This window comes from Metopolophium dirhodum, chromosome 9 (assembly GCF_019925205.1).
Source record: "Metopolophium dirhodum isolate CAU chromosome 9, ASM1992520v1, whole genome shotgun sequence".
In the NCBI taxonomy this organism is placed as follows: domain Eukaryota; kingdom Metazoa; phylum Arthropoda; class Insecta; order Hemiptera; family Aphididae; genus Metopolophium; species Metopolophium dirhodum.
In genome coordinates, this window is record NC_083568.1 from 14,666,429 (window position 1) to 14,682,329 (window position 15,901).

The 15,901-nt window shown below is 27.1% G+C and overlaps 1 protein-coding gene across 1 annotated transcript; it reads right to left on the reverse strand.

The window, feature by feature from the left end:
• Positions 1–9,454: 9,454 nt before the first annotated feature.
• LOC132952624 (ESF1 homolog) lies at positions 9,455–14,996 on the reverse strand. The gene is made up of 8 exons (XM_061024961.1): positions 14,840–14,996; positions 14,268–14,723; positions 14,011–14,180; positions 13,843–13,956; positions 13,573–13,776; positions 12,278–12,982; positions 12,063–12,212; positions 9,455–11,094 (listed from the first exon to the last, which is right to left on the reverse strand). The coding sequence occupies exons 2-8, from the start codon at positions 14,707–14,709 to the stop codon at positions 10,993–10,995; spliced, it is 1,887 nt and encodes a 628-aa protein (XP_060880944.1). The 5' UTR covers positions 14,710–14,723; positions 14,840–14,996; the 3' UTR covers positions 9,455–10,992.
• Positions 14,997–15,901: the final 905 nt, after the last annotated feature.

The following is a 15,901-nucleotide window of genomic DNA, read 5'->3' on the forward strand; positions in this document are numbered from 1 at the left end:
AAAAGCGGATAAGTGCAGCGATAATGGAGTATGTCAGCGGTTTTGGGAGTTTGTTCATCGCCCCTTCGGTCCTCGGACAGGATACTATATGGGACAGTGTATTATTACAGTAGGAGTAGGTATTCGATTTAAATGCAATGATTGCATTCGATAAAAAATGATTCTGAGCGGAGGATCAGTGTAACAATTAGTAATTAGTAATTACAATTATGTGGCAATATATATATATTTATATATAGAAATTAGTATGTTTAATAAATAATATTAGATGTATAATTTACGAGATCGTCCCCACGACCTCCTACACTAAGCCACTTCTCAACATCCAAATCTCCACTCTACACACGCGCTTCCTCGAGATAACTCTACGACCTCTCTGCTACTTATAGACAGTTATAGTTATTAAATTATTGTAAATATGTAAATACTAGAATAATATTATTGTAATCACATTGTAACATCTGTAAATATCTTACAATCACCAATTGTAAATTATCCTTTTTACTTATAAATATTTAATTATCATGTTAATACCTGTTAAAACATAAGTATATTGTCAAATATCCCTAGACATAGATAGCCTTAGGCTAGGAATGTCTTAGTTTAAAATAATAAAAAAAAAAGATGTATAATTTGAAATTAGATTCATAAATTATGTTTATGTTCAATAATAAATTGAATAAATATAAATTCCTAAATTTTCTTTTTTTTAGCGGTTATTTTAAAATTGTAGTTGTTTATATGATAATCAAAGCGTTAGAAAAAAAATTGCATAGCACTAGGGTATTTTGGTGATTTTTTCCGTGGCGTAAAATAACTATTGAGAAAATCGAAAAATGACATCTTTAAAATACCATCTTGATCCAATTTGCTAAAAGATAATATACTATATTATTATGTTGAAGTCAAAGCAATCCTTCTGGTAGAAACTTTGTTTACAGGATAAAAAAAAAAAATAAACATTATAAAACCAATATTGTTCCACTTAGAATCTAAAATTATTTATACAGTATTTTGTTAAATACTAATTGCCTTTATTAATTATTCTAAGTAAATAAGCCGTATCGACAACTAAAATTTATAAAATCATAAATCATAATATCAACTATATTTTACAGATTGCAGTTTATCCGGTGTTTTCAATATAATAATAATAATTTATTAATTCTCCAACAAGCAATATTTACAGGATGTATTACTAAATAACAAATTGTTGTTGGATCACCTCCAAAACCAAAGGCTGTGCTAGAGGAGGTAGAGTTCATGCGATTACAATATTAAATAAACATATCAAAGAGTATAACATAAAAAGAGCAAAATTACTTTAATTAATATTTTCATACCACGCAGAATGCCGATACATGCATTTTTTCTCCCGTTGAATAAGTTATAGAATTTATAGACAATTTAAATCAGTAATACACATATACAATATTTAATATGCACTTATTTCAAAGCATTAGTAAAACGAACAAGCAGAGTTCGGAAGGTACCTATATACCCAAAAATGTTAAAAATAATAATGACCACATTATTTTATACATTTCGTTACAATCATAATATTATGATAGTTAACAGGTATAAATACTATATTATTCTGCTTTCATCGTGTTTCTTAGAAGATCTCGTTCCACTGCATAGTATAGATTTCAAATACACATTTCGATGTCTTTGTTATTTATTAAATAGGTCACTCGTCACTGTAATGGGTGTGTTAAATTTGAATTCAATGGTAAATCATTCACTACGAAAAATGATTACGTCAGACGGTGTGTCAATTTCCATTTCTAAAAGGATATTTTAAAAATGTATAAATTACAATATTACAGTCAGTTAAATTAATTTGTGGACAATTTCAAAGGCTATCTGTGATAAAAATTGTGAATATATAGTAAATAAAGGTACCTTTATTACATTTTCAAGCTTTTTGACAAGGAAAAAAAATATTAAAAATCTCTGCAGTTATTAACTTTTGAATTAGGTACCTATAGGAAACAAAAATACCAAAATCGATATTATCAAAAACTAGTATTGCGTAAATATTCTTGTTTTTCTGAAATAAATTTGTTTTAGTTCATCCCGATTATTTTGAAAAGTACTGAGACAATTTATTTTTGACTCCCCAAAAGTGGCAAAGTACCAATCAGACCCAATTTGCTTCTAAAAACAACCACCCACGTTTAAAATTAATGTATTTAACTTCACCACAAGGTGATTGTAAAGCCATCGCTCCACTTAGAATTTAAGTAGGTATGCATGATGCATCACTGCATCAGTTAGTCAAATTTCAAATTTATAAATAGAAGAAGTGCAACCTACTGAATACAACATTTTGAGCTGATGACAGTTTTACTGACACGAAAAGACGTAATAAGTGTGTACCTATTTTGAACATTTAAATGAAAATATTATATAGGTTTATTTTACAATTTTTATTATTTAATCGCTCCATTTTTAATTTTTAATGAATGCAACAAATAATAAGTATGGAAATCAAATTATCAAAAACTAAAAATATATTTTATAGAATTATTGAGTATTGCTATTCCTTTTTCCAAAATGTATTTCGCTAAGAAAGACTACCATAATTTGAACTGCATAATGCATAACTTGCCTGTAGGTACCAGGTGTCGTGTAGGTACCAATGACAATATTATAGTAGCTCTGTATACTAATATTACGCGTACCTATTACCTATATATTTTAATAATACCTAAGTCCTAAGAATTTATAAATGTTTAAAACATTAAAATGTCATTAGCTGGTAATAGGTTACCAATAGACAATAGACTTATATTATGAACTGCTTATTTCTTCTACAAAATTTCTATAAGTACATAATATATTCATATATATAATATAATATAATATATATACATGTTATATATATATATATTGATTATATAATATATTATATTATATAATCAATGATAACATATAAGTACATTAAACATACCAACCTATACACCTATAGAATGGAAAATGGCTATACATGTAAAATAATAATATAGACTAGGTATATAGAAGGTAGGTACTATATAATATAGTGTATACAAGAGGGGTAATAATATTAATATAATTGCTGCGTAAAAACTAAAAACAATCAAGAATGTAGTTAATGATGGTGAGTACCTTCAACCGCGACGGCGGCGCTACGTTTTAAAATTACGCGCATTTAAGAATTTGGCGTCATGAGTAGGTTACATATAATGTCATTAATCATCTCCCCGGGACGTAAACAGAGTTGTTTTCTTATATTTCGTGCTTCGTACCTATTAGATTATAGATACGTACTGTAATAATAATATACCTACCTACCTACCCAGTACCCGTGATTCGTAAATGTTTTTATAACTATTATAACTTTGCAATTATTCAAATTTATATTATTGTAGCCAGTATACAACCGGACACGACATAACCGGTCAACCGGACACGTTTATCATGTTGTTTAATTTTGGCTTGCAAAACTGTCAGAATTTGTTAGCACTGGTGCACATATTTATGTTAGGTATGTTAAAAAAATTGAGTAGGTAAATGACGTCCCACCACTTTTAAAATAATAATAATAGGTAATAACTATAAGTCATAAAAACTATGTATACCCTCCTACAACTCTATTTATTATTATCGTTATTCGTTGTGTATACATCTTAAAATTATTTTATATGTTTGTACAAAAACCGTACAAACATATTTTAAAGCTGTTTTGTTTTTATCGTCTCGCCTTATTTTTGTCGCCGAAGCCATCAATTAAGATTAACTAATACGACAAAAATTAGGGTCAATAAATAATAATATAGACAGGAACCTTTGTTTTTGTGGAAATTGTGAAATACTTAAGTGGCCTCTATTTAACGTCAATATACTAGTATTATTACTAAATAAAATGTATTTTTAGAATGTATTTATTTTATAAAAAATGGTTGTGCAATGTTCAGTAAGACAGTAATCATAAATTAAAAATGATTGGATATATTTAAATTAAATACAAATAACAAAATAGCAGTTAGGTAGAAAATTACAATAAATTATTCATTTCTATAAGCACCTATCGTAGTGTCCGAGTATCTATACTATCTAGGGTGTTGGAGTTGGCTGCAAGTATTACTGCCTTATATGTATTTGCAATCTGGAATAGTAGTAATAGTAGTATAGTAATAGAAAATATTTATGTGAATACTTTGTTGAATCTAAATTACACGTTTACACTGTAACTGCAGTTAATATTTAATATTTATACATATGCAACATAAAATATTCACTGGTAGACACTAGACGGCAGACCTTGGTATTTTTAAATATAAAATTATTGACATTTAGGAGTAAAATTAAGTAGGTATGACCTTTTTACTAGAAAGTGGTGGAAACACAGTTTTAAAGAGTTATAAAATATATAGGTATAAAGCCGTAAAGGTATAATAATTAAATAGGTATTATATTGTATACTTTATACATGGTATTAAATTAGTATATTATACGAGTATAAGATACCATTTTTTATTATATTTAACTATCAATAATATATCAGGTTACTTCACAAATTTAATGACAATTGACGAATATATCAACTGGTGATCTAACCTAATCTACCTATATTATGTATACTATTATATTTGAATTATAGTCAATACATTTGCATGCGATAGGAAATGTTCCCGTCTTCTTTTAATTTTAAATATTTTATTTTTTGTAAAATGTAATTATAATTTTTTTTAACTAAAATATTCTACAATTAAAGACCAAGGGGCAACAACGAGACATCTCCATAATTTGGTTGAAATTAGTTTTTGATGATTGCACATTACCAAAAATAAACTGCGTCGTTTGGTGCGACTAGACAAATCCGGCGGTTAAATATATAGATATCATATAGATGGAGATGTCTGGTTTTATTTTGGTGCAACAACAAGACATCTCCTTATTTTTAATAATTATAAATGGAGATGTCTGGTTTTGATTTTAGTCAACAAGACATCTACAAGTATTAAATTACGGTGCAACAACAAGATATGTCCAAGCAATATTGCATTATACGGTGCAACAACAAGATATATCCAAAAACGTTTTTATTGATCCTTAACTTATTATTAAAATTTAAGCATTATCTATAAGTACATATGCGTTATGTATGTACCCTAAAACTAAAATCTACCGTTTAAAAAAATTCTAAAATTTTTTTTTGGAATTTACAGATTTTTGTCAGTTGAACTATTTCAAAAAAAGGATATGTCTGGTTGTTGCCCCCAGGTCTTCATATTGAGGTGCCTGATGTTAATGTAATTTTGTTTTAAAAAAAGACAAGAGCATATACTTGTCTTGATAAACTATAATATAGTATACCTCAAGGCCGTAACTGGAAAAAAAATTCGGGGGGGAGGGGTCCAACATTTTTTTAAATATAGATACTAAACACTTGTCATTTTTACGTTAAAAATATAAAATTTAATTATTATCATTATTAAAAACATAAATTGTCATTATAAGTGGTAAATTAGTTTTATCGCCACAAGAAACACGCATTCGCCACAAAGCACAAAAATGTCCATCATTGTGTTCGAGTTCGACATTTTCTAATGAAAGTGGTCCGAAAAAGCTATTTCTTGCCGAATAAAATTATAGTTTCAACTATCGGTATTAATCTTTTTCGATTTAAACTGATATTAAACTTGTGCAGCACGCGCTGAATCTAATTTTTGTGTTATAGGTATTATGCTGATTTTTTTAATAGATATAGCTATAAAATTATCAACTCATAAAACGTTGGTTTTATGAAAATCTTTTTTAGAATGTTCAGTAAATATTTCAATTGCATGTTTCCAATTATTAAAAATGTTGAATACTGAAGACGAAATTTTTGATTATTTCTTTGCCTCCAAATTCCTGACCAAATATTATACAGTATTCACTTAGGGCACCACCATTATAAATTGTTGAGTAAACAAGTAATGGAAAACGTTCAAACCAGCTAAATTGACATTTTAGTTTTTTTTTTAAGTTGTGGATGTTTAAAATAGGTACATAATTAAGGAGAAGTTCAAAATTTTAATTTTAGTTCATCCCACACATTTTTATTTAAACAGTAACTAATATCGTTGTTTTCAACCTCAATTGTTTCGTTATTGTTTGAATTTAACCCATCATTTTGTTTTGTTTCTGATTCTAAATTTTTAGTTTGCACAATACTAGAACTTTCCTGATCAGATGATATGTTAATATCTACTTGTGTTTAGACAGTGGGGATACATCATCAGTCTAAAATAAATAAAGTAGTACTTTTTAATTGATCTATTGTATGGATGGTACTGCATCCGACATTGAACCCAGATTTTAATATTTTAATCACAAAACTTTAACGTCTAAAAAAAGAGAATTTTAAACTTTTTTACTAATTGTTTTATACCACTATTTAAAATAAAATAAAAATCAGAGTTCAATTCAGGCTGAAGAAAGTCTTCTTTTTTCAGAAAAAAAAAATTGTTTTTTGAAGAATAATTCAATTATTGCGAAAAATCGGCACCGGCCACTTGAAATAGTATGGCGAGAATGTAAGATATTAGAACAATAGACTATTATACTCTAAATATAGAGGAGATAAAAATAAATAATAAAATATATATTGGTTATTACTCTCGTAAACATTTACACAAAATCGTATCCCGTGGCAAATTCAATCGCAAATTAATTGAAAAACTATCATCGGAATTCCGATGTATTTATAAACTAAGAGCCTAAGACAATATTAGATGATTGATGGCACAATAATTATACTTTATCTGGATATAGACAAAACACGAAAAATATTGGTGTTCGTTTGTCATTTAAAAAAGTAAAAGAATAAAGTACCTACGGTAAAAAATTCAATATTTATTTTTTAAATTAACATTTAACTTTGCCTAATTACCTATAAGGGTATATTTATATATTGAAACTAATAAATATAGCATTTATCATATAAAAAAATTATAAATTTTTCTTTCATCAACAAAAAACAATTCGGTTAATGGTAATTGTCTATCTGTATAAAGTCAATGTCTATAGTAATCGTAGATTTCTTTTGTAACAGTCTGGTGATCGAAGAATTTTTCACCGGTCATTTTTTACGTCTAACTTGTTCGGGGATTTGAGCTTTACAACTAGGTCAAGTGCAAGGTGGTATAATTACCTTAGTCAAGTGTTAAAATTTGATTTTTAATATAATGACGAGTGACTGCGCTATAATAAAAATAGTGATAATATGATACCTGTAAGAAGCCTTCGAGTTGTAATAATTTATTTTTTTAAATGTAAATGCTATTACAATAAAATGCACTTATAAAGTATCAAATTGTAGTTAACAGAAATACATTACACAGTCATACATATGTCAAATATAGATATATAGACTATGTATTATGTACATCGCATAAGTATATTGTATAAATGTATAAGGTAGGTTAACCTATACCAGATTATTGCAGTATGCAATTATATAATGCAATATTAAATAATGCTATAAATGTAATAACTAATACTACATAAAGGCACTCGTTATTTCAAAAACTATTATCGTTTTTGTAAATATTTTTAAGTCGTTGGAAAATAGAATTTTTACATTATTATCATTTTAAAACGTTTTAAAACGTTTTACTTTTGGACTAGTAGTTAATGAGTTAAGTATATAACATTCACAAGAGTAAAAAAAATTAAAAAAATAGTAAAACATAATTTTTTTCAAAAACAAGTGTTTTCCAAAATAATTAGCGTCCTACGTTTAACCACAGAACCACCTAACCATCTGGGAGCCTGCTGCACACATTACATATATATTAGTGACTGCGTCCAATCACCGCGCTTTACCAGGTCACCATAAAATGAACTCTAATACCATAACCACGTTAAATTGTATATTATATGTTTATATATTTTAATATTTACCAGTTTAAATTCTTGCCAAATGTATTATAATATGTCACATTTGACGTATCAATATTAGTTATATTGATAACTATAGTTATAGTAATATATTTATTTCATATTTGACGTATCATATTTATTAGATTTAGCGAACCTTCGTTACCAAATGTATTCATTAATTTTTTCCATTATTAAGATGTGTTTTTTCTGTATTATATGAATTTTTTAATTTTTTTATTATGTTTGTGTTTTTATAAAAAAATGTATAGATTATATTAGCACTATTATTATTGGCATTTTATACAACCGGACTCGACAAGAAGAAGAATATGAGTTCTAATATTTACAACGATAACCGTAGGTGGTCTTAGGATTTGAATTTAGAAAGGAATTTAGTCTCGTATACATTTTAAACATAATACATAATACATAATGTATAACGAGACCATGGCTGATAGGCCATTCGCAGATTAATTATTTAACTAAAAGCTGTTTTTGAATAATTCTGGCTTATCAAATCTATCCTAAGTGCACCTATAAATTATAATTGTATAACTTATTATAATAACTGCAATCGAAACTACGACCTGCATCCACGTCTTAATTGGTTGATAAAATATCTCTTCACGCGTGAAACTTAGCATGCTAAGTACTGTGTTGGCAGCTATTTCAAGTTGAGGAAAAATAATTAAATTCATAGAAAACATTACTTTACTTTAAACACAATACATATATAAAAATCAAACATAAAAAAAAGTGGGTTAGTGGATGCCGCTCTGCTGTACAGCAGGTTACAAGGTAATGTATGGTGTTAAATTTTAATTCAATGATATAATATCATTGTATAAGAAAAACGATTCTGAGCGAAAACGGTCAGTCAGCCTATGATATTACTAAGTATATTTAATGATATTAAGGTGAATAAAGTAATTTATATATAAGCTATTTACGTTGAATCTCGTTTTAAATGTTCAATCCTTTGCTATAAAAGTTAAACATTTTATAAATATTTAACTACAAAATAATTATTAAATTTTAAATGTTATAAATTCTGTCAAAATTTTAACTTTAAATGCTTATAAAAAAAAAATTGTGCCTATGTATTTTAAATATTTTTCAACTGCTATTGAACAATATATCAGGAGCCTTGCAGTATATTTTCACGCTTTTTTACCCAACAAATAAAATTTTATTGATATTTATAGAAAAAAAACTAAAAAAAATTGAAAACTGCCAATGTCCGTAAACAGCTCATAAAGAGTCAAATTATTTTCAAAATTGTATGGTGTATAGAAAATGCTTATATAAACATTCAGTTAAATTTTCAAGTATCTACAGTCATTTGTTTTTTATTTAAAACAAAATAAGAAAATCGTTACATGAAAAATCGAGTGAATATCAAATGTTGTAAAAATATTAATTTCAAACAGTCATAAAAATTTAATTTGACTTTCTTGTGGACATTTTTTTTTTTGATAAAGGTTGTCAACTTATGCGGAATCTTGTATTACATTTTCAGATCTTAGATTTTAAAAGGAATTTTTTATGAATTTATTAACTCAAAATAGTTTGAAAATTTTCGTCATTTTTACGTATTTTGTCAATATTTGAAATTTAAATGATTACTTATAAAAAAAAACTGTGACTATGGATTTTTAATTTTTTTCATCTGCCTTTTAAACAATTTACTAGGAGCCTCCTATTAAATTTTCAAGCTTTTCTAACCAACAAATACAATTTTATTAATATTTATAGAAAAAAAAAATAAAAACTGAAAATGTCTGTAAACAGCTCAAAATAAGTCAAAATATTTGGAAAATGTTATGGTGTATAGCAAATGCTAATATAAACATGCAGTCAAAATGCCATGTACCTACGGTAACTTGTTTAAGAGTTACACCAAAAACCAAAATCGATTTCTAATTCCGCTAGATTCAATTTTTTCGAAAACAGATTTTGCGTAAATTTCCCGTTTTTCCTTAATTTTTCTTTTGTTTTTCACTGCACTTTTGAAAACTACTGGGAGTGTTTTACTTTTGACCACCCAAAGTACCAACTATATTCATTTTCCTATCAAAAAAGATACTGTTGAAGAAAATCTAAGCATTTTTAGTGTTCTAAAAGTTGATGACAGACAAAAAAATAAATAAATAAAATAAAACACACATCATTGTAAAATTAATACATTCATCGCTCCGCTCAGAATCTAAAAAGTTAAAGGCTTATTGGATACAATCATTAAAACTTTATTGTAAAATTTATTGTAGAAATATTACAATATATAAATAAACTAATTCTATTTGATTAAACTATGTATACTGTATAGGCACAACCGTCCTCAACAATAAACAATACTAGCCCCAACACAGTATAATATCAATTTTATATACTACATAGTGTTTATACGTCATAAATCATATTAATATAATAATAATAAAAATTAATAATAGGTATATAACGTTATTGAAGTAGGTATATACAGTTAGTATATAAGTAGACATTTGTGTTATATTATGTTCCTAACCCTGATTATTACTTATAACTAAGGCTCTGATTTAAATGCCCTTATACATATCCACGCCCTTTCAAAAAATACATTTATTATCTAAAAACTCTATCGAATGCTCTTTCAAACAAAGAATTTATGACCTAACCGTAAAAGATATCCTAAAACAATTCCATGTTTTATTTTAAAACCAGATTATCTTATGTTATTTTAGTAAAATATGTGTATTAATATACTATATTTTTTATTTTTATTCGTAATATTACTATAAATATGTTAAAAAATTACTCATATTTTTTTGCTGTTTCTACTAAATTCTTCCACCATCGAGCATTGTCATTTGTCAGAATGGAATATAAATATATATTATATATTTATGCCTAGTGTCTAGTATAACTATAAATCATAATGAATTTATACCAAGATATAACTTCTAACTTACTATAGTAACTAAATTCATTTTATCATAATTTATACAATAATATTATAATATTATAATATAATAGCATACATTAAACTTATGTTATACTGCTACTTACTAGAAGTAGATACACATACAATACAAATATTATAGTCTAGTCGATTAAGATTTATTTATTATGTTTAGTTTTACTTTTGATAGATTTTACAAGATTAGATAGTTCTGGATTAATAATTGATTGTTTGGACTTCTTTTTTGGAGGAACATCAACCTATAAATAACAAATTATAAATTATGTAAATGATTGAATTTACATATTATTTTTTATCCTATTCAGTTCTAATTTTTTGGATTTTGAGTGGATCAAGAATAATTGGGTATTAACCAGGGGCCCAATTTCAATGAAAAAACTGGGGCTCCTTTTTTCATATTATCCCAGACAGCAAATGTTGGACTAAAAATATTATTATAACATTATAATAATGTTATCATTTCAAAATGCTGTCTGGGATCTTATGATAATGGATACCAGCATAATGACTGTATACTTTTTTATAGAAGTGGGCTCTAATTTGTTATAGTTAAAACCTAGGTACATATTGATTATTTATTTTATATTCATATACATTTTATAGGTCAGTTCAACAATATTATGAGAGGTAGGTGACCTAAACTTATTTTAGCAGCACCAATTTTTTTTATAATACACACCAATGATTCACAGTATTGTGTCTACTTTTTTTATTTTAAGAGGACGTCAGCACAATATTTGTTTTCAATCTCAGACCAACAACTGAACATAGACAAAATTCATCCACATAAAAATATTTTTTTTTTAACGATTTTTGTGTCATTGTTGAGTAAAATCTCCTATTACAAAAATTATAGAGAATAATATTTTTCAGAGTTTGACATATAGGTTTTATATTTTTCTTATTATTTGATCTTATATTAGACTAAAAAATAAAAAAAATTTAGTACATTTTAACAGATTTTTAATTATTTTTAGACATTATTTAGACAAATCGGTATGTCATCGCCTCAAAAATATTATTTCTTATAATTTGTATACAGGACGATTTTACTCTAGAATTTACAGAAATCTCAAAAAAAAAAATTGTTGTTGAATTTGGATGCTTTTTATTTATGTTGTGCGTGGGCCAAAGAGAGAAAACCAACAGTCTGCTGACATGCTCTTAGTGTCAACAAGATTGTAAATAATATTAAAACTTTTCTAACTTTTTCTGTATCGTACTGTTGCCTCCTTGTGGCTTTTTCAGAAATAAATTCTTCCATGCCTTTTGTCCTTTTGAATTTTGGATCAGCAGGGTCAATGTTAAATAAATGTGATGTATATAATGCAGAAAATCGATCATCTTTTACATCAACCTAAAAAACATAAATATGAATTAAAAACAATAAATTGATGGTTGTTTAAAATGTTGATAACTTACAGAGAAAGCATCACTAACAGATTTTTCATTTAAAGTTTTCTTTTTGTTCTTTTTTTTCGAGCTTTTAGTTTCTTCTTCTTGTATTTTTTTCATATTAAAATGTTGTTTTTCGCTAGGTTCTTCATCCATTAATAACAATTCTAATTCTGCTTGTTGTTTTATTTGTTTATTTTCATCCTCTGAATCATTTCCATTATCTTTAGTTTCATTTGTTTCTTTTCGTAGTTTTTGTTTTTCTTTCATTCTCTCCTTCTTTTTTTCCATCATTTTCTGGAATGGTGTCAAATTTTTCTTTGATTTTTCATCAACTGATTTTTGTACTTTTTCTTGTAAACCAATACCCCAAGAAATTTCTAATTCTGAATCTTTACTCGCCTTTTTTTCTTCTTCATCTTGTATATTTTGTAATAGTTCTTTGTATTTATCAATTGGGTTTTTTTTAGAATCACCATCTTCATTATTTTCTTCAACAAATTCGTCATCACTATTCTCATCTTCTGAACTAAAAGCTACATATTTCTGTAAATCGCTATCATTAATTTCACTTTTTGGGTTTGTCTTAAGCTTATTTACTAATTCACTACGCCTTGGATCTGTCTCATCCCATGTGAGATTCACTTTCGCTTGTTGTAAAGCGGTAGTAGTGAATAGATGAGGTTTGTACTTAGTTAAATCTGGTAATTTATCACAGACCTCTTTTGGTTCCTGTAAAATTATAAAACATTTAATAATAGAATAATTTTTTTATGCATATTAAAATTCTAGGCAAAATCCAGACAAAAATATTTACACATGTTGGCATTTTAATAACTATTAAAAGAATTAAGATTATATTATATTGTAATATAAATATTATAGATGAGATATAACTCAGAAATGAGTATTTTTTTAATTTAAAATATATATTTTAATATATTATAATGTACCTTAGTAGAGTAATTTAATAGTCTTTTAACATTCTCCTGAATACATTCTGACATTAATGATAACAATTTAACTACTTTCAATTTTAATTAAATTACTTTCTATACAAGTTTAGACTCCTTTCTCCATTCAATTTAATGAATTAATTCTACTTTGATCAGTCATAATTATTTATATTTGTACATCATATTTACACAATGTATTTTTGTATCAACTAACAAATAACTAAATATTAATAAACATTTGAGACCAAGTGTGGAATTGTTCAGTGCAATACATGAAATTTTGTCAGCTTTAGATACACAGTAAATGACAAATACTTAATGGTACTGTATTATGCTTGTTGTTAGTTGCCAATCATATATAGTTACCTGATCAAATTCAGTATCTTCTGGTACAAATCGTAAATCTAAACGTGTGGCACTGCTTTCATATTCTATACCATCACAGTCTGTATATATTTTACCAGCAGTTCCAGGAGAGTCGCACACAATAATAGCATAATAATATTTAAGCCTTGCAAGTTGATATTTACGTAGTTTCTCCATGTGAAATTTACCACCCTCTTCTTCATCCTAATTAAAAAAAAACTTGGAACTCTAAATATGACCTATGGTTTACAAAAAATATTTCAACTGTACTTGATCACTTTCATCAGACGAACCAATTTCCTTAGGGTTACTAGAAATTAGTTCAGGAGGCCCTTTAAGTTCCTCTTCTTGCATTCGTTTTATACCAAAATCAGATGGATAAATCTATATAGAAATATTGTATGTAATTTTAATAAAGAGATTTGTTTATAAACTTACAGTCACAGATTTGATGTAACCATCACTAGGTGAAAATGAATTAAAGAGAATCATCAAATCAGCTGCCTGAATTCTGTCCCAATCCATATTACACAAGGCTAACCTAGATGTGGCTTCCTCTACATTATCAGCATCTTTGTCCAATTCTCCCCAACAATGTTCTAGGTTTTCTGGATATTATGAATAATATTAATACAGAATATTTATTAAATATAATACAATACTATAAACTTTTACAGATAATATATATATTTTACCTTCATTTTCTTCATCAGAAGATGTGTCGTCATCTGATGAGCTGTCAGACATCAATTCACCATCGCCTCTAGCATAATCTACTGTTTTATCTTTTAAACGGCGATCTCTGATAGTTTTACAGATTATGTTACTCTCTACATCATCATCCTCTTCAACTAATGTCTGCTCTTCTGACTCTGATTCTTGTGTAACATCACTAGAATTTTGTTCGGAATCTGTGGTGTCATCTTTTTCATCATCGGACATATGATAAAACTTTTTAAAGTCATCAGTAGTAGAACCACGTAGGGGTTTTCCTCTTTTATCAATAGTATATTTAACTTTAAATCGTTTGTCATTGAATATCGATTGAAACCGTTTATCAATCTTAACTTTGCGATCAGCTTTAGGCACACGCCTAAACTTTGGATCATCGCCAATTTTAGAGAATCGTTTATCCATGATGAATATAGTATCTAAAATCAATAAAATAATGAGAAACAATGTTCTTGAAAACAAATATTGTTTATCTAAGTAATTTAATAACAACATAATGAATGGAATTGTGTGGTTGAATACTTGAATCACTTACCTATATGGCTTTATATTATTATATTAATTCAAATACAATTTCTGTATGAATTTTTGATTTTAAAACATAAACAATACAAATAAATAATATAATATAATTTTAATTATTCTACATTAATATTTTAATTGTTATCTTTTTTTTTATATTATCAGACATCCAGACAAGCACGTGTTTTTTATCAATAATTATCATTTATCAGTTATTCTGTGGTATCATCTGTCACAAATTCACAATACATAAATATTAAATTGTTGTGCTTACGTTATTTTATTGGTTATGTCTTATGTAGATTGAATTTTAAAATATCTACAGGTAAAAAGGAGCATTGTTCTAAAATGCAAACCAGTAGACAGGTAAATTGCAGGTCTGCGGGTCTGCTTTTTAGTACGTCCCAACAATTAGATTATAATAATATGGCAATATGCTCTATCTTGGTTTCTCTAACAAATATTCAAAACTTTTGTATGCGGACTGCCCGAGATCCAGATGATGGTTGTTTTTTAGTAAATAGTTGAAGACAACTTAATAAATTGATTATTGATACCTAGTGTATTTCTATTTCAATTTAAGCAAAAATTATAAATGTGTACGAAGTCGTGGGTGTGTGATGAGAAAATGATCTGGTCTCAACAGCTACAGTACATCTGAATACGCTGTACTCCTAGCTCCTTTATAAGTGGTGTTCCCAGTCTATTGTTTTGGACCGGAGTTCATGTCCAAAGGAATTTGTCCATGCGACTGTTGATGTGGAAAGTTGTTATTTTCATCAAATTGTAGATAGCTGGGTTCTGCGATAGTGAATATTAATTACTAATTAGTGAATACCTACTAGTTAATATTGTTTAGCTTATAGGAACTATGGCTTTAAGAAGCCTGCATATAGCTGGTTAAACAGATTTTTTGGATTCGTGGAATTGTGACCATCCAATGTTGTTTTGGGCCTTTGGCAATAGTCAAGATTTTTATAATACTGCCATATTATAGTTACAATAATCCGTAGCTACATAACATCTAATGTTGTTATACAATAGCCACGAGATACATAACATTGGTATATCTTTT